General features: G+C 35.5%; 4 protein-coding genes across 7 annotated transcripts; 2 read left to right on the plus strand and 2 right to left on the minus strand.

The window, feature by feature from the left end:
* On the plus strand, positions 5,037-9,366 carry LOC105160192. Of its 2 annotated transcripts, XM_011077463.2 has the most exons (9): positions 5,038-5,514; positions 6,095-6,276; positions 6,922-7,100; positions 7,196-7,480; positions 7,564-7,622; positions 7,710-7,746; positions 7,826-7,897; positions 8,133-8,457; positions 8,545-9,366. In XM_011077463.2, the coding sequence occupies exons 1-9, from the start codon at positions 5,403-5,405 to the stop codon at positions 8,962-8,964; spliced, it is 1,671 nt and encodes a 556-aa protein (XP_011075765.1). In that variant the 5' UTR covers positions 5,038-5,402; the 3' UTR covers positions 8,965-9,366. The 2 variants fall into 2 exon arrangements, with proteins under 2 accessions (XP_011075773.1, XP_011075765.1); XM_011077471.2 differs by lacking the exon at positions 6,922-7,100 and having other exon boundaries at positions 5,037-5,514; positions 7,146-7,480.
* On the minus strand, positions 10,110-13,057 carry LOC105161990. The gene is made up of 3 exons (XM_011079891.2): positions 12,603-13,057; positions 12,410-12,534; positions 10,110-10,528 (listed from the first exon to the last, which is right to left on the minus strand). The coding sequence occupies exons 1-3, from the start codon at positions 12,624-12,626 to the stop codon at positions 10,333-10,335; spliced, it is 345 nt and encodes a 114-aa protein (XP_011078193.1). The 5' UTR covers positions 12,627-13,057; the 3' UTR covers positions 10,110-10,332.
* Positions 13,432-18,910, plus strand: LOC105160207 (sulfhydryl oxidase 2-like). The gene is made up of 11 exons (XM_011077483.2): positions 13,432-14,363; positions 15,241-15,265; positions 15,346-15,438; positions 15,969-16,150; positions 16,435-16,504; positions 16,604-16,672; positions 16,766-16,839; positions 16,924-17,062; positions 17,400-17,440; positions 18,177-18,323; positions 18,395-18,910. Exons 1-11 carry the CDS (start codon positions 14,119-14,121, stop codon positions 18,876-18,878), a joined length of 1,569 nt encoding a protein of 522 aa, XP_011075785.1. The 5' UTR covers positions 13,432-14,118; the 3' UTR covers positions 18,879-18,910.
* Positions 19,545-23,129, minus strand: LOC105160216. 3 transcript variants are annotated; one of them, XM_011077495.2, is made up of 9 exons: positions 22,980-23,117; positions 22,229-22,276; positions 21,794-22,115; positions 21,487-21,558; positions 21,277-21,344; positions 21,019-21,169; positions 20,482-20,562; positions 20,309-20,398; positions 19,545-20,020 (listed from the first exon to the last, which is right to left on the minus strand). In XM_011077495.2, the coding sequence occupies exons 3-9, from the start codon at positions 22,043-22,045 to the stop codon at positions 19,943-19,945; spliced, it is 792 nt and encodes a 263-aa protein (XP_011075797.1). In that variant the 5' UTR covers positions 22,046-22,115; positions 22,229-22,276; positions 22,980-23,117; the 3' UTR covers positions 19,545-19,942. The 3 variants fall into 3 exon arrangements, with proteins under 3 accessions (XP_011075797.1, XP_011075822.1, XP_011075830.1); XM_011077520.2 differs by lacking the exon at positions 22,229-22,276 and having other exon boundaries at positions 22,980-23,129; XM_011077528.2 differs by lacking the exons at positions 22,229-22,276; positions 22,980-23,117 and adding an exon at positions 22,846-22,930.

Consider the following 23,247-nt stretch of genomic DNA (forward strand, 5'->3'; position numbering starts at 1 on the left):
GGGTTAACCTAGTCTATTTTTTTATCGATTTAATTCAATTTTAAATTAAACTAATCCAACTTGATTCATTGCTCATTTTGAAACTAAGCTATACAGTTCCTCTTGTGTTCATGGAGTGTCGTGATAAAAGTGATTTGAAAAATGAAGTTCAATTGGAAGAATTGATTTTACTGCTACTTCAGAGGTACTTGAACAATTAAATGGCCGGGTACGTAGATGTAGATGGTCCTCCTGGACAAGTATTAATTATTATATTCCAAAACAAGATTTTGGGACATATTAAGATGATGAAAGATCCATAATGATTTTGGGCCAGGCATTGGAAAACTTCACATGTTCTCAAGCAATTGGTTAAAATTATCACATGTTACAACATTAATTGTGGGCTATTATGCCATGATGTGTAGTAATTGGTCCAAAATACTCTCCACGTAACCAAATTTCAATTCCCTAAACTAATTAATCTAATCTCTTAAATGATAAAGATAATAATTTTTAGAATCCATGTACATCAAAATTTAACAGTTTAACGCGGTCAAGATTAGCTTATTAAACAAAGTTTTAGGACAGATTGAATTTATTTTACTCCGCTTCTATTTAACCAAAAAATATATCATTTTTAGTTTATATATCCAAATAAAATTGCAAAATCATAGGAATTAACACATAAGTTGGCTTAATTTCACAACCAACATATATATCAAGATTGAAAAATATTTTTTTTTTTTTGGTTAACTGAATAATTAAGGGTAACTCCAAGATTTTAACATATGTCAAAATCTTAAGGATCACTTGAGGCTTTCTTCAAGTGAAGTTTTGAGTTGGTCATATATAGGTCTCTTAGGCCCTATATGTACATATCCCTTCCTTAACTCGTCTTCTATTTTTATGTAAGTTTAATAATAATTAATAGTAAAGAACAAAAACAAAGATAAGAGTTGGAACCCATGTCAGCTACTTTTGTCCGAAAGTCAAAAGTTGAAAGGATGAATATTTGTATAGAATGAGGGCGTGGTGCATCATATCAATCAATTGTTTCCTACTCTATGATTTCACACATACAAAATTCCTACAAAAATCAGAGTACAATCATGAATTACCAACTACACATATGTATGGCGCATGCCTTCTTACACAACCATTTCAAACATATGCCTTACCTAACTATAACAATTAAATTAAATTAAACACATCATTTAATTAAATTCATTGTACAAAAGAATAAATTACAATTTATGTGTGTGATGTATGAAATGTTCAGAAAATTCCTACTAAAAAAAAGAGCAGCACAAAACCTCCCTATATTTTTTGAAATAGAGCAAAAAACTACCCCTCAAACTCGAGAGTGCATAACATGTGTCGTTTTTGTATTATTTTAATTATAAAATTATATCTCTATCCCTTTTTAAGAACCGTTAGATTTAATAATTATCGAAATAAATGGTTCAGATTTTATCAACAAGATCTACCGTTAATATTATTTGATATAAAAATATTTTTAACATTTCATACATCAAAGGGAAATAAATTATACTTTAGTCTCGCAAAAAATGCGAAAACCTATATTTTAAACGTAGAAAAATAAAATAAACCGCGGCCCGATTATTTAGTCCTTATCGATCCAACGTATACGGTAGATATACATATGTTGCTTAATTAATATTTGATTATTTAATTATATATAGCTTAGGTAATGTGCAAGAAATGCAGAATGAGACAGTAACATGCACGAAAGAGGCCTACATGGGGTTGCTTTAAGTCATCCTTTGCGTGCTCGTGTGCCCCCACTTTATGTATATCACAAATTAAATATAAGTTGCATGAAGTACGTACGTAGGAAAATACCTTTCTTGGTAATGGATAAACACACACACACACACCCCCACCCGAAATCAAAGGCGAAAAGAAAGTAAAAGGTGTCATGCATGATAAAGCAATTAGCAATGCACAATGTCCCGCCCTTGCTTTCGGCCATGAAAACGACACGCATTGAAAAAGACTTCAACGTTTTCATACATGCAATATTTATTCATTTAAATCTATTTATCTTATATATATATATAGGAGATAATGTTAATATCTTTTGTATAATCCTAATTAATGAAAATTATAATATTATTCGATATTTTAATAATTATGAAGCTTCGAACAATTAAAATGTTTATCTTTTTTTTTTTTTCCCTTCGTTTCGTTAAGTATTATTCGATGTTTTACTTTTTCTGAATTTTGCTCAACTATGCCAAAAATGGGTTTAGACCAATATATAGGTTTTGAGTTATAAACAAAGCAGTGAATTAAGATAGCAAATTTAGTTTGATGTGGACTCCAACAAATCCGCTTTATAAACGGGTGGTTTAAGTTGATTTTCTGAAAATTCAGTCACGTATGCATATATATATATATATATATATATATATTTTTTTTTTCTTTTTTTATCAACTAGAGATATAAAGGAAAAAACACAAAATTGATGCTATATATAGATTGATGGAATATGTGTTTGTGACGAGGGTTAGATGGAAAATTTCATCTCCAAATTAGATCTTGTCGAACCAAATCAATTACAAAGCATATATAATGCATTTACCATGTGAATTGGTTACTTGTCCTAAATTATACTTCAATCTCATCGTAAGTGTATAACACTTGTCATATAATGCTTCGAATCCAGCCAAACTTGATTAGAATTAAGATTTCTCATAGTCAGATACCCACTCATCCTCACTAAAATGGAAACTTTATGATGTAAAGACGTGGGACAAGTATATATATGTATCAGCCTTGAGAATAATTTAGGAAAGCATAGAGAGGGACTTTATGGGTTTAATTTATGTTGCATGCTTCGTAAAGTTAGGGCCACCGTATAATATTTGGGCACTATATCTTGTGCTAAACTCCAATTACTTAACCCAACATATAATTTAATGTCATAATAAGATATATGGATATTATGATCGTCGCCATAATACTATTATTAATTCACCAATATCACATTCATCATATTGTATATTTTTTTTGAAGTATTTGAAATTCCTGATTTTTCTATTCTTTCCTTTAATTCCTCAGTTAATTAGCCATTATTTTGTGGGCTCGAGTCTCATAATACGTGTGAGTATTTATCTCATTATAAGTGAATTTCATCTGATTTATTTTATTATTCTTAGTTATAGTGATGGATTGATCGAATTGATGTATGACTAATTAATCTATTGAGATATTAATGCGTAATCATATAATTACCATTTTAAAAATAAGTCGATGAAATTGATCTTATTTAGAGGTCGATAAATACAATTTCAAGATTTTAAATTTTGTATATTGATAAAAAATATCAATTTTTTCGGGATCAATTCAATTACGATGGAAATAATATTTCACACTAACTTAACATAAACTTACTTATTCCAAAAAAAGAATTAGCAAAAACTTATAAAACCAATTTTATTTATTCAGGTGAGATTTGTTTGGCAAAAATAGTAATTTTATCTACTAATTCTTTTTGTTGTGGATTCTTTACTTGCTTTTGGTGCTTCAGGAAATGTAGGCAGATCTTACGAATGGAAATCCCCTACTACGCGGCGCACAGCTTTTCACGCAGCTATCCCGCCATCAATCAACGCGGGAAGGAAACTCTGTCTATCGCGTGGAGCCCACCTTGTTTGTCATTAAACTTTAGTTGTATGTGCATCATCTTTTATTAATCGGACAAATCTACCAACATAAAATTGAAAATTCAAATCAATAGTTTAAAAACGAAAATTCGACGCACACATAAAAACTAATTCTCTTTAAGAATTTCAAAAATTAGAAAACATCAGCAAACTAACCCAATTAATTTTGATTCAAAATCCGATAAATAATTAAATCATCATATAAAATACGGAACATACATTTATTATTAAATAATTCTTAATTTAAAAATAAATAAAATTTCGATTATATGATAAATATAATTAATCACACCAGCAAATTTGACACACAGTATCTGAATTGATTCAATGCATCATATTGCACCTTTCAAAGACTGTTACATGGAATTAGGCCATCAATAACAACAAGAATTAGCACTGGTTAATCACAATCAGATCCCATCAAATCAGTTAAAATGATCAGGTAGTAAGGGACCTCAACCAAACCAGCTTTGACTGTTATGGTGCACCTACCTCACACTGAATTCTTTACTCGCACATGGCGTTTCTTTACCTAAACTAGATCATTATAAAATTAATCAAGTGATTAATTTTAATTAATAATATTTAGTGGGACTAATCAATTAAATTAGACCCATACACAAGATGCCTCTCTTTTGCCCCTAAATTAAGATACTCCCTATTTTAGTTCTCCCAACACTCTAAAGTACACTAACCTTCACTAAATAAACATTATTTTTTGTTTGTGGGGCACCAAGAAAAAGTGGTAAAATCCTAAAAGTCATCAATTAAATTTTATTCATTTCTGCACCATCAAAACTGACCAATTTTTATTATTTTTTTTTTTTGAATAATATATCAATTCAATCAATACTTAATATTATTAAAATTATAAATAAATTACATCGACTCAATTAATATATAAATATAATTAAAAATAAATAAATTATAATAATTCATATAAAATAAGACAGATACACACGTATCGAGTAAAACTTGAATTTATGACTTCAAATTTATTTATGGGGCATTAACTTTTGTTTTAACCAAAAAACTAATACATCAATGGTGAGTGACCAATTTTTATTGCTTAGCAAAAAAGGGTAAATAATATCCTTAATTAAATTGTATTGAAATGGTAGATTTTAGTTTCCTAAATTGCATGTTTCATGCCTTGGATTATTATTATTATTTTTTAATAATTTATGGGGTCCATAAAAGGAAAAAACTGAAAATGAAATTAAATAGAAGAAGGATCTTGAATGAAACGATTAAGCCAATTAAAGTAAAATAATATTAGGAGACATGAATATGACAAGAATCTAAAAGCAACAGGACTCTGATAGTCTTATCAAGCTTTATTTTTATTTTCTTCACTGCCTCGTCCTTCACTGGTGGTACCTGCCTTTTCTTCCCACCATTACCACCCCATGTGACGGCCCCCTCCCTCCCGGCTATATATATATACACACATGAAATATGTTTGTCTATATTTCACTAATCAGATGAGATCTTTGTTAATCAGTGTCTCACTAAGATTTTGAGACTCCTGTAAATCCAACCCTCTAGAACAAGGAAAAAGAGAAAAATAACGTGTCAGAAAGAAATTGCAAAACTGGCCCTTTAATTCATTTCTTGCAAGGAAGAAATAGAAGTAGATGCGTGATATGGTTTTTGATCAGGAGGGGAGTTTCCTAGTTCTGCACTGGCTTTATATGAAATTACGGCAGTGAGATTTGCTGCTCGGAGAAGATGGAAAAGAGGGCTCTTTTATGTTTTGCTGTTACTTTTCTTTCTCTCTCCATTTTCTTGAACTCGAGTTTTGTTCTTTGCGGCCCCAGAGATCCTTTCAAGTCCATCTTAGGTTGGTTTTGATTGATCCCTTTGCGTATTCTTGTGAATTCAGTATCGTGGTGCTGTTTTTGGGGATTTTTGCAGCTGCCAATTGATGCTTTATTTTAATTCTTATTCTTGGACTTGTTGATTTTTCATTTAAAGTAGGAGTTTGTTGAAACTATGGTCTCTATTCCCACTTTTCGGTTACTGTTTTTCCGTCAATTGATGTTCTTTTTTTTCTTTTAAAGTTACTAATCTCTCACATTGTATGCTCCATTTAGTTTGTTATTGTTAACAAAACTGAGGTTCTTGAAATGGGATACAGTATTTGTGTTCTGATGATTAGTGTTCTGCACAAGGTGTCGCTCCATCATGGAACGGAATGCTTAGAATACTGTAGACAGGGGAGTGGAGATTTTGTTTAGTAATTTGACTTATGATTCATATATCACAAATGATCTTGCTTCTGGAATTTGGAATTTTGATTTCGCAGACTGTTTTCTTCATTGTTTGGAGCATCTTGGACCTTTGTTGTCTTTCGTGAATGCAGCTTTTGTACGTGTTAATTCCTTTTCATTTGTTAAGATCCAACTGTTGAATGTATGTAGGAGAGGAAAATATGGGGTCATGGAAGGATGAAATACTGAGTTCTAGTGGAGAAGCTCCAGGGCCTGCCATTGATGTGAGCACACTTGTATTGGCAGCTAACAGGACAAAGAGGCCTGACATTCTTTCTGGGTTCCACGAGTACAGAGGTGGATGGGATATTGCCAATAAGCATTACTGGGCTGTAAGCTCTTATGCTCTATTCTTTTTGCTTCACCTTGGCATTGCTTTGTCTTTTTTAGAGTAATTGTTGAGAGTTATCTCGGAAATGCATTGATCTTTGACTGGTTGATGATGGTATGCTTATGCTGAGAATTCCATGACATATGTGTTAAATTGTTCTTGGTTTCATGTATACAATATTGTGAATTTATATGTCATTTGTTTCCATGCTTCTCTAGGATGTGTTTCATCTCTGAATTTGTCAAAGTTGTAAAATGTTGTGATGTTCTTCCCTATACGTCTCGCAGACTCTTGCTTGTCACATGTTTCTCAGTAGATTATGTAAAGAAGGCTTCACAGACTACCATAGAGATGGAATGCTTGTTAAGATTGGACTGTTGGTTCTGTGTAATTTGGCAAAAATTCTTGAGATACTCTTACTGGAAATTTGTCAAGCTTAGAAAAGAAATAATGATAACTGTGCTAGATGATGGCAAGAGTTTGCAAGAACTTACTGTGAAATAGTTTGTATATTTCAGCTGTGGGTAAAGGAAATTTGTTCTGAACCATGCTTCAAGTACTTTCTGGACGCTCTGTTAATTTCTCTTTTGTGAGCAATGATGAAGTTATAAATTTACTATTTTGTCATTGACCACTGTATCTACAGTCTGTTGGATTCACAGGTGCTGCCGCTTTTATTCTTGCTATTTTATGGTTTATTTCTTTTGGTTTGGCTCTTGCGGTGCATTATTGCTGTGGATGTAAAATAAACATCAATAGCAACGGATCAAGCTGGTCCCTGAGGATATGTCTTTTACTTCTTATTGTCTTCACCAGCGCTGCAGCGTAATAATCTAAACTCATACCTTTGGTTATTGAATGTCTGTGTAGTTTCATGCATCTATCCCACCTGATTGCTCGCTGGATCTATCTGTCGCCAGGATTGGATGCATTTTGCTTTCTGTAGGACAAGTTGAATTTCATGGAGAAACATTGGATACTCTTAATTACGTTGTAAATCAGTCAGAGTACACTGTGCAGACGCTGAGAAATGTCACGGAATATTTGTCACTGGCAAAAACTGTCAGTGTGGCCCAGATTTTCCTTCCATCAGATGTCGAGGATGATATTGACCGATTAAACATCGACTTAAACACTGCAGCAGATACATTGGAGGAGACGACTGATGACAACTCAAGCAAAATACGTAAAGTCTTCAATGCAGTGTAAGGTTTTATGCCATAATTCTGCTTTCTCTATTATCTTTTTAATTCATCTGTTAGTACTGATAGCTATTTACTTATTGCAGGAGATCAGCACTGATCACTATTGCAGCAGTGATGCTTCTCATATCTATTTTGGGTCTCGGTATGTATTGGTAAAACATCTTTTTTTGCAATAACTGGCTTCTTGCTTTTCATTTTTAGCTGACTTGCATGAACTTCTTCATCGCAGTGCTGTCTATCTCTGGCCATCAACATGCGATACACATGTTAGTATGTTTGTTCATTTCACTACTCAGTTGCTACAGGGTCTGTATTTCAATTTTCTCACTGAACATATTCGTGCAGATTCATCATTAGTGGATGGCTTCTCGTTGCAGTTACTTTCATCCTCTGTGGAGTTTTTGTAATTCTGGACAAGTAAGATGCCTAGTTTTGCCTTAAACAGGTTTTAACCTTTGTGTTTTAGCCTAATTGGTTCGAAGAACTTATAGTTGGATGGTTTTTTTTATGCAAGTCATTGTTATGACAAACAGGAAAATTATGGATAATTCTGGATTTTGTCCATAAGAATCCTCTACCTCCATTTCCCAAATTTTCATTAGCTCTAATTTGAATATGAATATGGGCTTAAGATCACTCTTTTATGTTTCAGTGCAATTTCCGACACCTGCATGGCCATGGGCGAGTGGGTGGAAAATCCTCATGCGGAAACTGCCTTGAGCAATATCCTGCCGTGTGTTGACCAGAGAACAACGAATCAAACGCTGTTCAAGAGTAAACAAGTGATCAACGATATTGCAAATATGGTGAATGGATTTGTGGGCTCTGTCGCAAATTCAAACCCGCCTCCCCAGGCTTCTTCAAGTTATTATAACCAATCAGGTCCGCTGATACCTGCACTCTGCTATCCATATGATTCCCAGCTGCAAGATCGTACATGTTCAGCCCAAGAACTTTCCATGGAAAATGCTTCGCTGGTAATCGCCTTTGTTGATAGTATTTCCACGGAACTAAATTTATTATCAATAATTGCATTCACAAATGAACTTATCTTTGCGTTACAGGTTTGGCAGAACTATACTTGCACGGTATCAGCAAATGGGCTTTGCAGCAGCGTTGGGAGGTTGACTCCCAACATGTACACAGAATTGGTAGCTGCAGTAAATGTCAGCTACGCACTCGAACACTATGCCCCACCGCTTCTAAATCTCCAAAACTGTAATTTCGTGCGTGATACGTTCCGGAACATCACCTCAAGCTATTGTCCCCCACTAGAGCACTATCTTCGGCTAGTAAACGCAGGATTAGCCCTCATCTCAGTTGGAGTCATGCTCAGTCTTGCTCTCTGGATACTGTACGCAAACCGCCCCCAAAGGGAGGAGGTGTTTGCTAAGCTTTCTTCACGACTAAGAGGCAGCTGCAGCGGCAAGAGAAGTGACAACAACATCACATCAGCAAGTACAACTCCTGGGCATGGAGCTTAGACCTAGATATATACTAAATTCATGAAATATATTTCTTTTCTTGCTGGCCGAACTTGAAATGGGGCGAAGCGCCATTTCAGGTTGTTGCGTGCCGCCGGGCATTCCGATGCCTCGTTTTTTCAGCTGTATGTGCATAGTAGATAGCTGCTGCTGTTGCAAATTTTGTGGAAGAAAGTAGTTAGTAATTACCATATGCAGAAGTAATACTTGAATCAAGTTTGCCTAATTCTTTAAGTGGATTTCTGCATTTTATATGAAGTGCACTAAATTGCATATGCTAAATTATTGTAACAATCATCTACCCCTAGAAACTAAAAAATACATAGGATCAATCGCTAGTCTTGGCCAATCCATTTTGGCCATATTTACTTTTTTGCACTAGTTATTCCCCCTTGGGATTAATTTTGGATTTGTCAGAGGATAGTGTTGGATGGGATGGAGTGCTCATATGTTTACTTCACCGGATAAGAGTGGCAATATATTCTTACATTTCTGTTTACGTGTATGGATTAAATTGACCATTTTCTAGTCTATTACCATTTTGCCCCTTCATTTTGAGCAATTACAGAACGTAGCTCCCCTCCCCCCCTTCGTCATTTTCATCTACTTTTTGCTTTTTCTGCAAACATTGTACATAATTTTTTAAAAAAGACAACCAAATAAAACATATTCTTCTTATTGTTGGATGAATATTTTTATTAATAAGATTTTATATTTTAATAACTTGAAATTATTTTAATACAATATTAAATTATTTATTATTCTAATACAAAAATGATGCGAAATGACTAATTAGTAAAATTTTAGAAATTAACATTTTCTTTTCAATATATTTTCCTCGTGCCAAACAAACAAGTATATGGATTTTACTCTCCTTTTAATCATACTAAATAATTTGAAAAAAAATATTATTATTTTCCCTCCTCCCTTCACTTCCCTTTTCCACTAGTCCAACGAACCCTTAATAAAATACTAGGAAACGATTAAATTTAGTGATTAATGATCTTGAGCATGAAGTATGAGATTTTCAAATAAACATCAACATAAAATTTTAGATGGTAGCATATGTACCTCCCTCGGCTACTTTAGAAAGAGATCCATCAACCTGCTTCCTAAATATAAACGCTAATGAACATCATAAGCTATTGGTTCCCAACAAGGAAAATTCATCATTATATTCCAACACGAATAAAAAGAGCGCCCTACAGTGTTCAAACAAAATAATATAAGGCAAGGCACAAAAGGATAAACTAAAATAATTTCACTGAAGAAGTACAATCTGATTGCTGCTCATAAAAACAAGCACCCAAATACTACCAACAATTCTGTTCAGTAGATCATGGTGTTGGAAGTTTCAAAACACGAGAATCATTTCTTTAACCATAAGATGGCATCATCAGATATCCATTGGAGCGACGCCTTGGTTGGTAGGGGGTCCCTGATCTGCAGAAGCTGGACCTGGTTCTCTAGAGCAGCGGATTCATTAGCTGGGGGCTCTTCACCAACTACCACCAACCAGCAGGCCAACATAATATGGTCATTTCCATGACCGCTGTGTGCATACCTGCAATGCGATAATGAAAAACCAGATACTAAGTAATAAATTCAAGCAACACTCAAGTAAAGTTTTTGCAATCGACGCATGGAAGAAAGCTCAGGAGAAAATAAAAGAAATCCCAGTCAATTGATCATGGAGAAAAGAAGAAAGACAAAGAAATTGAAGGTAATTGGACCAGAAAGATGGTTTCTCAAACTCTGCTTCATCATTTGAGCGGAGGCGTCTCTTTATCAGCAATTGATGTGAATCTTTGACTGCTGAATATAAATTAGAAGTTCTATGTACATGGTGCTCCAACGACATGATATCGACAATGCAGTCGTCTAATATTCAATAATATTTTAGCATACCAAACGGCATATCTGCATATTATCAATATATTACTAGCTTACACACGAACTTAATGAATTCCCCCATGAAACTTTTGAACTCCACAGGGATTTGGAGAGAGGCCCATCGTCTTTTGCATCACTGGTTTATCCCTGTTTGTAGAAAATGGAACTAATTCTACAAACATCACACATAAGATGGGAAATTTGGTCTACCTTTGGACCATCTACTGAAAGAATCTCAAGAATTAAGCTCAACAGTGGCTAAATCACATTTCCATGAAAGCAGGATTTTTTTTAGTTGTACACTCCCATTCCAAACCCAACCCCTCAATTCAAACAAATTTAGTTGTACAATTCCCCTCGCTGGTATATGGAGTACAAAATTAATTGAATTCAACATAATGAACATTAACAAAAGTTTGCCCAAGGTTTTTTTCAGATCCATCGATGAAATTCTCATACTACTACTACTCAATCAAAACCCAAACTCTCAATTACATGATTCTCCGCATCTTTACACAAGAAACCCCCAAAAGAATACCATCAATGAAAAATGAAGCAGTTCTCGTCAAAGCATTAATTAAGTTACTGATATACATTAATCCGTTTCTTTTCTTGTGATCCTTTCACAAATTTCTACACTACTGATCCCCTAATCTTAAAGCCCAACTCTCAATTAGACAATGTTCCACAAAATAAACCACCAAAAAAGTATGAGAAACGAGATATGAAACACTTAAGAATGCCACTCGCCAAGCAATATGCACACAAGTGATACATTGCACATTTCAAACAACCACTTAAGAATTCTAACATGCATGGAGATCAACAAATTCCAGAATATGGTCTATTTCAGTTTAATCATATTTCTTTTATGATCAGAAGTATATCCAGGCTTAGAACCATAATGGGAGCATTGCATTAGAAAAGTTAAACAGCTAATTAATCTTATTATAATCAATGCACTAAATGTACTCTTCATGTCCTACTGAGAAGATGAGCCACTTAACAGAGGATGTTTGGCCGAGCTGATAATGTGATTTATTTATTTTAACAACTGCATGTACAATACTTCGGCATTCGACTAAGATGGACCAGAAATTTGCCATTAATGAAACTTAATTAGTGCAGCAAATAATCACATGTGTCACAAAGTAACCACATAAAGATATGTGCATAACATTGACAAAATGGCCAACATATGAGTAACACCATCAACCTGGGAAAGGAAAAGAACTCATTGAAAATAAAGTTTACTAAACTCTTACCTCTTCAAATTTAGAGAAAATTAGAGATAATGTTTCAAGAATCTTAGACAAGAACAGAAATAACCTTTAGACCTCTAAAAGTTGTACCATTTCTTCCTTTGTGTAATCAAGATAAATACCTCTTTAAATATAAGAAGTCAAGAATTAAATAACCATACAAAAGGTTCTCGAATTGTTGTGTACAAGAAACCCATATATGCATCTTTAACACAGAATCATGAAATTAGCACTATTTAGACAAGAATTTGGTTAACCCTTACACCACTAAAAGTTTTGAGGGTTTTTACCGGCGGAATTTTTGTTTCTTGTATTTCTCTATGTTGTGTCCTCTGCCGCTGCTTCTCACAGAAAGCAACAGTCGGGCATCCTGCGCGCAGTCCACTGTCCCTCCTTCATCGAAGCCGCAGAAACCCTTCAGATTCAACCATACGGAGTCACAAACCCAAACCCTTTCTGATAATAAAACAACTTAACAATCACCTTCTTCTCATCACCCTCCACCATTGCAAAACCCCCTCCAAAGCGTCAATCACTCGGAGCAAAAACCCCAAATTACAAGACCCTCTCTGCTGATCTTTCCTCTCTCTAGCGGTGGTTTTGAGGGTTTTTCACTCCTCTGGTGGGTTGGTGGTGGAGGAGGAAGGATGTTAACCCAGAATTTGAGGTTTTATTTTCATGAAGGGATGCTCATCATTGAATGAGCGCTTGGTTGTTCTGCTGCCAGCAGCTGCATATGCCCTTTGTGTTGGTTCTGCAGCTCTCATAAATGAAACTCTACGACTTTCACGATTACTCCATGTTTGAACATCTGAGACATTAAGGTTTAACAAAGAAATTAAACTAAACCTGAGCCTTGTCGTCCATCGGCCGTCAGTCCGGCGATCTACAAAGCTTTAGTGGGAAACGAAAAAGTGTAAAGAGAATTAAAGTCGTGAACGAGAGCATTTTAAATTGAGGATAAAAATGTAAAATGAGTAAGCATGAGAAGTCGGATAACTGGACGGGATTCGGATCCCAGCCCCCAAACCCGGATTCAGAAAAGGGGTTTTCTCCAACCCAGTACCGGGCTTTGCCCTTTCAACCCGGGCTACGCAAGTCGAAAGTAAACGATGAGCACTCTCCGATTAATGCGGATATTCCGTATATTTCAGGTTAGTAAACATGGCCTATAGTGGTACTAGTCCGCCAAACATCTGTGTGTTGAGAGAGGTACATTAACATTGAATTGCACTACTCACATTAATTTAAAAGGCTAATAATATAAGTCGGGTGGAAAGATAAATTTAATCCTGCCCATCTTAATAAATTTAAATAGATAATTTATATAAATTATGGGTCCCGTATTGCGGTCTGATAAATTTGGGCATCAATATTATTATTGGTTACTAATTAAAACCAAAATAAATTTTCGTGTATTAAGATGCAAACTTTTTTTTATGTATTTTCTATGCATTGGAGCAGCATTATATAAAACAACTAATGGATACAATATTTATTGCTGAAATTATGGTATTTTCACTTAGTTGAACAAACGCCGCCGCCGCCGCCGCCGCCACTGCCTAGTTTGTGTCACTAGATTCTTGAAAATTAATAAGAATCCATAAATAGAAGATAATATCCATTTTTTACATCATGTGTACTTTCCTAAACAGTGCAGAGTACAACAAATGCCAACACAATCTCAAAAAATTCTAACTGAAATTGAATTTGATGGAATTAAAATTAATTCCATAATAAATATAATATATTTATTATTTAATATATAATTAAAAAAAATCAATAATATAACAAATCATAATTAATTTAATTTGAAAAAACCTGAAATTAGCTTTCATCTTTGGTACCAAACTTTGAACTCAGAAGGCGTCGTGAGCAGCCTTTAGGCCTCTGCCTAGAGTCTAGACTGCCTTCACCGGCGCTCCTCTCTCAAACTCAAAGCATCTATAATATACTTACTTGCACATTCTTGTATCTATCTACATCAACCATAAGTTCCATGTCTTGTGCAGCCATTGTCAGTTTGTTAATGCTAACGTCGTTTTTCCCTAGCAATGAAGCGTCGGCGTCTGGGATTTCAGTTTCAGCTCCGTTTGCCGTTGGATCTCGTTCGCTTCTACGATCAATCGCCGACGCTACAGTTGATAAACCAGATTATGCGGTGGAATTAAACGCCACGAATTTTGATTCTGTGTTTAAGGAGACTTCCGCTGCTTATGCCATTGTTGAATTCTTTGCTCACTGGTCAGTTACTCCTTTTCTTTGGTACTTTTTCGTCTATTTTTCTTTGGCTTTGCTGGTTTGATAAATTGACCTTTTTTTTTGGTTGTTTATATGGGTGGAACATTTCAATTAATGAATGAAGTGTGGTGAGAGAAATAAAAATGTAACGATATTGTTATTGTCTTTTATGGTCCAGTTGGTCAAGAAAATGTTTGTACTTGGTGCTTTTCTCTGGATTTCTCTTTATGCATATTTGTTGACTAGATAATAAGCCAGTAAAATCTCGTGCTTTAGTGCAGAAGAATTTCTGCGCAAAACAGGGTAACATTGTATGCTTTATCCCTCCATACCAATCTTTCACAGGACCTCGTTCCCACTTGTCGTATCTTTCCGTATGACACTGTTTTTGGATGTTGAATTGTTCATTTGTTATAGTTACTGAGCCTCACAAAATGTGATTGAGGAGAATTGGACGATTATGACAAGCGATCATTTTGGTATGGTCAAAGGGGTGACAGTGCACATCTCATATTTCTTTTGGAGTATTCCCAGGTGGTTTCCTAGATTTTTAGTGGATATCTTCTCGGTTTCTTAGTTTAGTATTGCAACCAAATATTTACACCTCCATAAAGTTGCTAAAGTGGCATAATCAGGAGACAAACTAAAGAGACTCAAATGAAAATGCAATTCTCATTAGTAAAGGCTAAATTGACGGATCCGGCAGGTCGGGCGAAAAATTTTTTTGTTCACAAAAGAAATAAAATAAAAAAGAGGCTAAATTGACGGAAAGAGAAGAAAAAGGAACTTTCTTCCCTTAACTAGAAAATACATTTTGGATCCAATAAGTTTAAGCTTGTACTTGCTTACAATATCGTGCTCACCACTGTTCCTTTTGTAGGTGCCCTGCTTGCAGAAATTACAAGGTATTTCGGGTTTGAAACTTTTGTTATTTGCAATCACTTGCCTGGCTATGGTTCTCACGATAAGTTTACAATTTGGGCAGCCACAATATGAGAAGATTGCAAGGATTTTTAATGGAGCAGATGCCGTCCATCCAGGGATCATAATAGTGACTAGGGTAGATTGTGCCTTCAAGGTGGGAATGCTATCCCTCACAAACAATCTGCAGCTTCACAAATTTTCTGTGGTGTTATAATGATTTTTAGTGCAAGTCACTCAGATTTTTAACCAATGATATTTGTTTCTTAGTTTCTTTTGTACCCTGTTGAGACAAATTCTACTCACGAAGATTTTATAGCCCAAAAAGTAGTTGCAACTGAAATGGCACTGCAGAGACAGCAAAACTGCTGAATAACATAATGAAGACCTCTTCCTTTCTTGTTTTTTGCAAATTCTTTACATATTTTCTGTTTGTTAGTTTTGTGATGTTAAGTTTACATTTTCATTTTTGTTTGAGTGGGCCTGAAAACCTCTTGTATATGGCTGTTTACTCTTCAAGTATGAGCATGCTGTTTACTTAAAAGTCATGCAATGCAAGCAAAAAGAAGTGCTCATTTATATCGCTTCATCTTGTGTTTAATTTTAGTACTTTGTGTTTTCTAAACAGCCCTCGTCAAGTTATAGCTTCTTGAGTGTTTCTCCAATTTTCCTTGTTTGGCAGCACAGATAAATACTAATCTATGTGATAAGTTCTCTGTTGGGCACTATCCTATGCTTTTATGGGGTCCACCTTCTAAGTTTGTGTCTGGTAGTTGGGACCCAGAGCAAGAAAAGAGTGAAATACGCTCTATCGATGATGGCCGGACAGCAGAACTCTTGCTAAATTGGATTAATAAGCAACTAAGCAGGTAGGAAAACATTTCTTGGTATTGGCTAGTATCATTTGTTTAGTAGAAGCGTTCGATGCTTTTCATCTGTATACTCATATTAGAAGTTACGAATAATTAGGTGCATGATGTTCACAGAATGCACATAGGTAGTAGTCCATAGGATTTTGTTTTTTCTTCTCTCTACTAAGATTTCACATGTGCTTCTATAAGTCTGATGATAGCTCATAGCTATATATTTGCACCTCATAATGGGTTTAATTTCATCTCTCATTTCATATGTCTATTTTTATTTATATTTACAGCTCCTATCGCTTAGATGATGAGAAGTATGTGAATGATCAACTTCAGAAAAATGCTTCAGATTTTGGACAGGTGCTTGTGAGACCATATTCTGAATGTTTGACTAAATTGATAAAATTTAACCTCTTATTTGTATTCCTTTCTGACTTATTGATGTGTTTCTCGAGAAAGATTGCACATGCAATATATGATATTGAGGAGGCAACGTTTAATGCTTTTGAAATCATTTTAGACCACAAGGTGAACATTTGTGTTTTACTTCAGTTTTGGCTTTTAGTTCTATCAATTTTCTTAACTTATGAGTTTGCTTATTCACTAAATAATCATGATTAGATGATCAAATCAGATACTCGAGCCTCACTTGTAAAATTCTTTCAACTTTTGGCCGTTCATCACCCATCGAGAAGGTCAACAATATGTCCTTTCTTTCTCTATGTCAGTTGCTAATATGCTTCACTCTTCTTAATTTGGATTTGGATACTGTTCTTTAGATGCCGGAAGGGAACTGCAGAGATACTTGTTGATTTTAATGATTTTTCAGTCAACAAGAAGGCAACAGCAAGTATTGGCGAGAAGGGAGAATTCAGGAATTATCAGATTTGTGGAAACAATGTTCCTCATGGACACTGGGTACGTAACCAAACCAAAATATCTGGCCTAATATAAAGGCATTTGGAAAAAGGCCTAAGGGCAGGAGAACCTGACATGCTATCAGATACTTATACATTCAGCAACTACAAAATGCATGTTAGCTCATTAGTTGAATGCAGCTGCTTTCCGAATTAAAGAAAATTTGATTAGACATTCATTTAGAATTTATGCACCTTTGGTCTTGTATGGGACCTTTTGCCTGTTCTAGTTCTGTGCAGAATGTTTACTGCACACTTTTAGGTGAATCCTTGTAACAATGTTTTTGTAATCTTATCACTACTGATATTTGCAATCTGGCAATGAATTCTCTTTCTAGATCTTTTGTCGCGGAAGCAAAAGTGAGACCAGAGGTTTTAGGTAAGCGCATTCAGATTTATTCCTCAAGTAAACTTGTTTTCGAATTTTATCGGGAAACACTTAATGAGTTTTTAGCATACGTGGAAAAACAGGCTTGGAAGTAAATGTGGGCATAGTTTGGTTGCTGAAGCTGCACATCCATGGATATTTGAGATTCCCTGCCCCTACTAAACTAGACAGCGTTTTAGATTTTCTTGTTGACTTGTTAATACTGGTGGTTGATTCATTGTAGCTGACAAACAAGAGCTCAAAGAGTTTTATACATCCATCTGCTGGATGTTCTCGACCAAAGTGCTTTAGGTCGGGAGATGATAGGTTTACTAGTTCTGTGGGTAGCATCTGGGATGTGAAAGAGATGAACAAGTGGCTTCTAACTAAAAACTGGTTTCCATACTGCTGTTGACTTCGTTTTTGTAGTTGAGAAAACCTTCTCAAGCTCTGAATTTGGTTCAGGAATATATTTAGTATAACCTGTAGAATCTAATGTAATTGTTCTGCAACTGGCTGTCTAGCTCCTAGAAACATCTTGTAATTGTGCTACATCAGTCAAAATCTCAAAACACCTTTGCCTCACTGCATGTCACGGCATGTATTCTGCTAGATGTGTCCAGGAATAATGGTAATTCTTGGCTAGGTCCCCATACCCTTAAAGCAACCCTCTTTTGAACAAAGATGAAAGTAGGTCATAAACCTTCAAATTGTGCAGTCCTAACTGATGCATCTGTTTCTTTCGCAGTTGTGGTTTGTGGCTTTTGTTGCATGCACTTTCTGTAAGAGTTGATGATGGAGAAAGCCAAATGGCATTTACCACTATTTGTGATTTTGTTCACAATTTCTTTATCTGTGAAGAGTGTCGGCTACATTTTTACAGCATGTGTTCAAGGCAAGTTTATTCAGGCTTACCTTACAATATCTTTAAAATATGTCATTCAACAATAAGTATTGGAAATGCAGTGTTTCCAGCCCATTCAAGAAAGCTCGTGATTTTGTGCTTTGGTTGTGGGATGCACACAACAAAGTTAACAAGAGACTTATGAAAGAGGAGCCATCTCTGGGAACTGCTGATCCTGAATTCCCAAAGATCATGTGGCCTCCAAAACAGCTCTGTCCTTCATGCTATCTAAGTGGTAGTGAAAAAAATGATGGTTATAGTCTGATTGACTGGGATCAAGATGAGGTCTACAGGTTCTTGATTGGCTATTATGGGAAATCACTCGTGACCCAATTCAAGGATAAAGAACTTCTAGTGGAAAGACAGGCTGATCGCATGGTAGCTGAGGATTTGCTGGCTTCAAGACATGCAGCTGTGGTTCCAGTGGGTGCTGCAGTTGGGATTGCTGTTGGAAGCTGTGCATTTGGAGCACTCGCCTGCTACTGGCGTCAACGGCAAAAGGACCGGAAGTATAAATACCATCTACACTCTTTAAAGAATATATGACTATATACAGAATACAGGCACTCTAGTGAACAGATGAATCTTAAAAAGGAGAGGAAAAATGAATACAAGTGCGATGAAAACAAAATTGAGGTGCTATGGATGCTTGACTGTAGGGAGTTTGACGTCCTCATATTCTCTCACTCAGAAGTTTTAGGTTGAGGCGAAGCTGTAATGGACATAGTTAACAGAATCTATGCACTAACAATGAACAGAGTTTCTACACAAGTGATTCAGGCCTTTTACCAGAATGAGATGGAAGCCTCTTATAAGATGATTCTACATCTATCATCTCAGGCATCTCTTTCTATTAGAGTGTACAGATTTTACATGTGAATTGTGTAACTACGAAGAAAAACTGTCGGTTCTGTAATCTGTTTTGGGATATGGTGTTCTGCATGAATGATGGTAAACTTGTGACTTGACGGCATTTTAGCTAAAGAAACTTTGCTCAAACCTGAAAGATGAGCCCTGAGATTAAGTATGATGCAAAACATAATGATTGTGAAGAAAAAGATTGTGGTAAAGAGAAGAAAGCTTTTAGATGGGGACTGCGAACTACAAAAGCAAACTACTGCTTTCCCGAACTTTCCCAACATTTTTTTCCCTTCAACTTTAATTTTCTATGATCTTAGCTGTAGCCTGGATTAGATTAGCTTATTCAACAAATCAAGAAACACATCGAGTAGCTCATCGATAGCTTTAATTTACTCTTACTTTAGATATATACATTGACATATATCAGTTATTTAATGTACAACAAATGCTCCCCAAGAGGAGCATATTAAAAGGCTACTCTACTTTTAACACTTGGAAGGAGGGACAACTTCTAAAATAGCGCCCTATCCCAAGGCAAGGCATTTTTGCCTAGTTTTTCACATAAAACTACACACAACTTTCGTTAATCATCCAGAACCATGTTAGATATACTTCACTTTCTGAATCTTTCTTTGCAGCAGCTATGCTTTAACAGCTTTCACAATTTGAAGATCCTAAATGCGACTGGATGCCATACCAGGTTGACTCCAGTGTCGAAGCATCAGGTCAGCTCTGAGTACTACAACTTATCATACACCAATCTCACGTGGCTGATGTAAAGTCAATAGACCAGTTTCTTCATCATATGGAGAGACAGATAGAATTGCCTGTTAATTATCAGCCAAAGACATCGTAAATACGTTAGCTCAAGGAAAGCCAAAGATTACATTTTTTCTCTTTAGATATTTCAGGAGTGCATGAAAGTTGGTCTGCGAGTAATATGCAATTTTGGTGATTCATCGGGTTGTCGCCAGTTCAGAAACCTGTTCTACTTCCAAATTCAAGCCTCAACAACCATATTTTTCCTCGAAGATTTTTGCAAATCAGGTGTCATTCTCGTAAGTCATAAGTAATTTTTAAAAAAATAAAAAAGAATCTTTTGCTACTTTAGTTACCTGTTGGTGGCGGAAACGTAGGAGGAAAGTCACTGCTTTCAGTACTACACAAATTGGCAGAATAATCCCAGCAACTCGTAGCATCGATAACTGTAATAGAGATCAACAACTAAGAAATTTCTTCTGCAGGTTTATAACACATATTTCCCATTTTTCATAAGCCAGATTTGTACCATGATAGGTGGGAAATAATAGTTCCCTGCTTGACTAACGACGACAGGAAGAGTATGCCTCAAAACTAGGAGAAACATAAACTGCAAGAAAATACATAAACAGAAAATTTTATCAGATCGTTTCTGATATGCACCCTGTCATTATGTCTTCATTTGAACACATTTGAATGCCATGTCCTTGTTAAGGAGAACACCACGTAGCTTATCTGAATAAGCATTTCTCTTTACTGATGAATACCAATCTGAAAGTTCCTCTCTTTATTTGTTTAGTTCACTTTTTATCCTTTACTTGAGGTTGGTTAATCTTCCAACCAAGAAAACCCATCTGTACCATGCATGAGAGAAATTTATAGACTACGGAATGCAGAGTTTGAATTTTCTTTTTGCCTACAAACTCTTGATTCCCTGGAAGTTCCTTTTCTTTTCATTTTTCTCTGAAAGTTTGTACGGTTGCAGCTAGGTTCAGAACACATCCTAAGCACATATAAACACACTCAGAGGAGAGGGGGCAGGGTGGTTGAGGTCATGGAGAATTACTATTATGGCAACAGAACGACAGCAAAACATGCTTCGTGCTGTAGAAACTGCATACTCGTCATATTCTGGATCTAGGAAATCACGATCAGTTGAAACCCTTGCAACAATGTGAGGATTGTTCAAGTCTCTTCTAGCAATTTGCCAATTTCCCCTGATAAGTAAAAAACTGATTAACACCAACTATACATGGACATAACTTCCTACTATTTTACATGCTACCCATACAAAGAAATTGAAAATGAAAGAAAGGAGAATCACCTCAAGTTCATTGCTAGTCCCCCAATACGAAAAATTGGAGGTGGTGCTGTATATCCTGGCTTGAATTGCTACAAGACATGCAAAATAAACAAGCATAAGACATGCAAGTAGGAAAGTATAGAAGCTTACATTGAGTTTAATGCTATAGTGAAACTTAGCCAAATCAACATAATACAAGCTTTTGGGAAGCACAACAAAACAGTAGCCCACCTGATGGCATATTTCACACACAGTGTCGCCCTTCTCGTTGCACCACCTCTGTATGCACTTGCGATGAGCATACTGGAAATTGAGCAGGTAGAAGTTTGAGATGTTGGCGCAGTATAAATTGGAACATGAAACAAAAATAAGGATAATTCATGGAGATAGTGGTTAAACTAAAAAGCTGGTTTAGAAAATGACCAGAAAGAAGCAAACCATGTTCTTTTGTCTTAACGCATGCATAAAAGGTAAGAAGGGGTTCGTCAAACCAAAGTCCCACGGCAAAAGCAATAGTAATTACTAGCTGGCAACAGACCTTTAAGCTGCCACAGCAAGAGCATGGAACCTCCATATTTGAGTCAATGTCTTCGTCTTGGCATATCCTGCATTCCACCAGTTTCCTTGGAGATAAAGTAGCTTCAGACTCCTTATGGGAGGAACAACATATAATCATGTCATTAAATGCCACCGGTTCCACCTGCTTCAGTGAGTTTTTACTTTCGATTGCAGCCTCCAAAGTTGATTCAGTTAGCAAGTGATCAACCAGTAAACCAAGGTGATCCGCCATCCTTTATCAAGTAGTGATTAATCCCCTTATTGGAAGGAGAACTTTATAAACCACTCTTTTAACAGGGAACCTGGGGCATAATAAAGCAAGAGTTGCATTGTATTACCAAGAAATTGACAGCACATGCAACAGAAATGAATCTAGTTGAGATAGAGAAAACACATTAACGTTCATATTCCTTACTTGCAACAGAGCTCCGAGCATGTCTATGTTACCAATTCGTAAGATTTTCTAATGAAGAAATGAGGTAGAAAGAAATCAGGTCTGCACAATATAAAGCAGGTCGACAAAACATATGATGATAATCATCAAAGACTAGTTGAATAAACATTAATGGTTTCTTGGCAGTCAAAACTACTATTGAAGCCTCATTTTAAAGACGACACCATAAATCAACAAAAAGGTTATGAAGAAAGAACCAAAAGGTGGCAAATAAAGTAGGCAAACGAAGAATGAAATAAGCGTAACAGCAAATTCCAAAAAAATGTTAGCTTTTCCTCGAGAAAAACAAAGGCCTTTCAAATAATAATTTTTTTACCAAAAACCAAAATCTCATTTTGCAAAAACTCCCACCGAAACAACCCAGAATTAGAAAAACAGGGGATCAACACATTCCAGAAAGTTATAAGAAAGAAGGAAATTTGAACATATCCTTATGTGAAAAATGTGATTTTGAACCAACCCACTGTTAAGTGCAGAGAAACATTACATAAAAAGATTGTTCGAATTTAAGAGAATGTACCCAAAGAACCATTACATATCCAATGATGTTTAAACAATGCGAGGATAATGGAACATACCCAGATGGATAAAAGAAAAAAGATCTTTAGCTCAACAATGTGTTACATGCATAGAAAGACAGCGCTACAAAGTTGTAGTAGCTTAATACAATATACTTAGAAAGCAAAAGAAGTCCGGTAAAAAAGAGACTTACAAGAAGGGGATCGGATATCTGAAAGCTAAGAAATCTTCCTTTCGTTGCTAAAAGCAACAGATTGAGTGTCCTTATTCTATGCACTGCAAATTCAAGTTTTTGCTCAGACACAATTGCTCGCTCTACTCACTGATGCGTGTGTGTGTGTATGTCTTTGTGTACATATGTATATAGACACACACATACAAATGCAAGAAAAAAAGTTGTTTTTCAAAGTTCAAAAATTAAAAGAAAAAATAGTTCCGTAATAGGAATTAGTGTCTTGAGC

This window comes from Sesamum indicum, linkage group LG1, assembly GCF_000512975.1.
Source record: "Sesamum indicum cultivar Zhongzhi No. 13 linkage group LG1, S_indicum_v1.0, whole genome shotgun sequence".
NCBI classification, from domain to species: domain Eukaryota; kingdom Viridiplantae; phylum Streptophyta; class Magnoliopsida; order Lamiales; family Pedaliaceae; genus Sesamum; species Sesamum indicum.

Bases quoted from the DNA above. Each gene is read 5' to 3' on its own strand.
- LOC105161990 (XM_011079891.2), bottom strand. From the start codon at position 12,626: ATGGTGGAGGGTGATGAGAAGAAG. The intron at 12,535-12,602 runs GTGATTGTTAAG...TTGAATCTGAAG, and splicing joins TGGAGGGTGATGAGAAGAAG to GGTTTCTGCGGCTTCGATGA. The intron at 10,529-12,409 runs GTAAAAACCCTC...ATCGCATTGCAG, and splicing joins AAGAAACAAAAATTCCGCCG to GTATGCACACAGCGGTCATG.
- LOC105160216 (XM_011077520.2), bottom strand. From the start codon at position 22,045: ATGGCGGATCACCTTGGTTTACTGGTTGATCACTTGCTAACTGAATCA. The intron at 21,170-21,276 runs GTGATTCTCCTT...TTTACTTATCAG, and splicing joins GGACTAGCAATGAACTTGAG to GGGAAATTGGCAAATTGCTA. The intron at 20,021-20,308 runs GTAACTAAAGTA...GATAATTAACAG, and splicing joins TACGTTTCCGCCACCAACAG to GCAATTCTATCTGTCTCTCC.
- LOC105160207 (XM_011077483.2), top strand. From the start codon at position 14,119: ATGTCTTGTGCAGCCATTGTCAGTTTGTTAATGCTAACGTCGTTTTTC. The intron at 15,439-15,968 runs GTGGGAATGCTA...TTGGCAGCACAG, and splicing joins GGGTAGATTGTGCCTTCAAG to ATAAATACTAATCTATGTGA. The intron at 16,840-16,923 runs GTCAACAATATG...ACTGTTCTTTAG, and splicing joins GTTCATCACCCATCGAGAAG to ATGCCGGAAGGGAACTGCAG.
- LOC105160192 (XM_011077463.2), top strand. From the start codon at position 5,403: ATGGAAAAGAGGGCTCTTTTATGTTTTGCTGTTACTTTTCTTTCTCTC. The intron at 6,277-6,921 runs GTAAGCTCTTAT...CTGTATCTACAG, and splicing joins CCAATAAGCATTACTGGGCT to TCTGTTGGATTCACAGGTGC. The intron at 7,747-7,825 runs GTTAGTATGTTT...ATATTCGTGCAG, and splicing joins CATCAACATGCGATACACAT to ATTCATCATTAGTGGATGGC.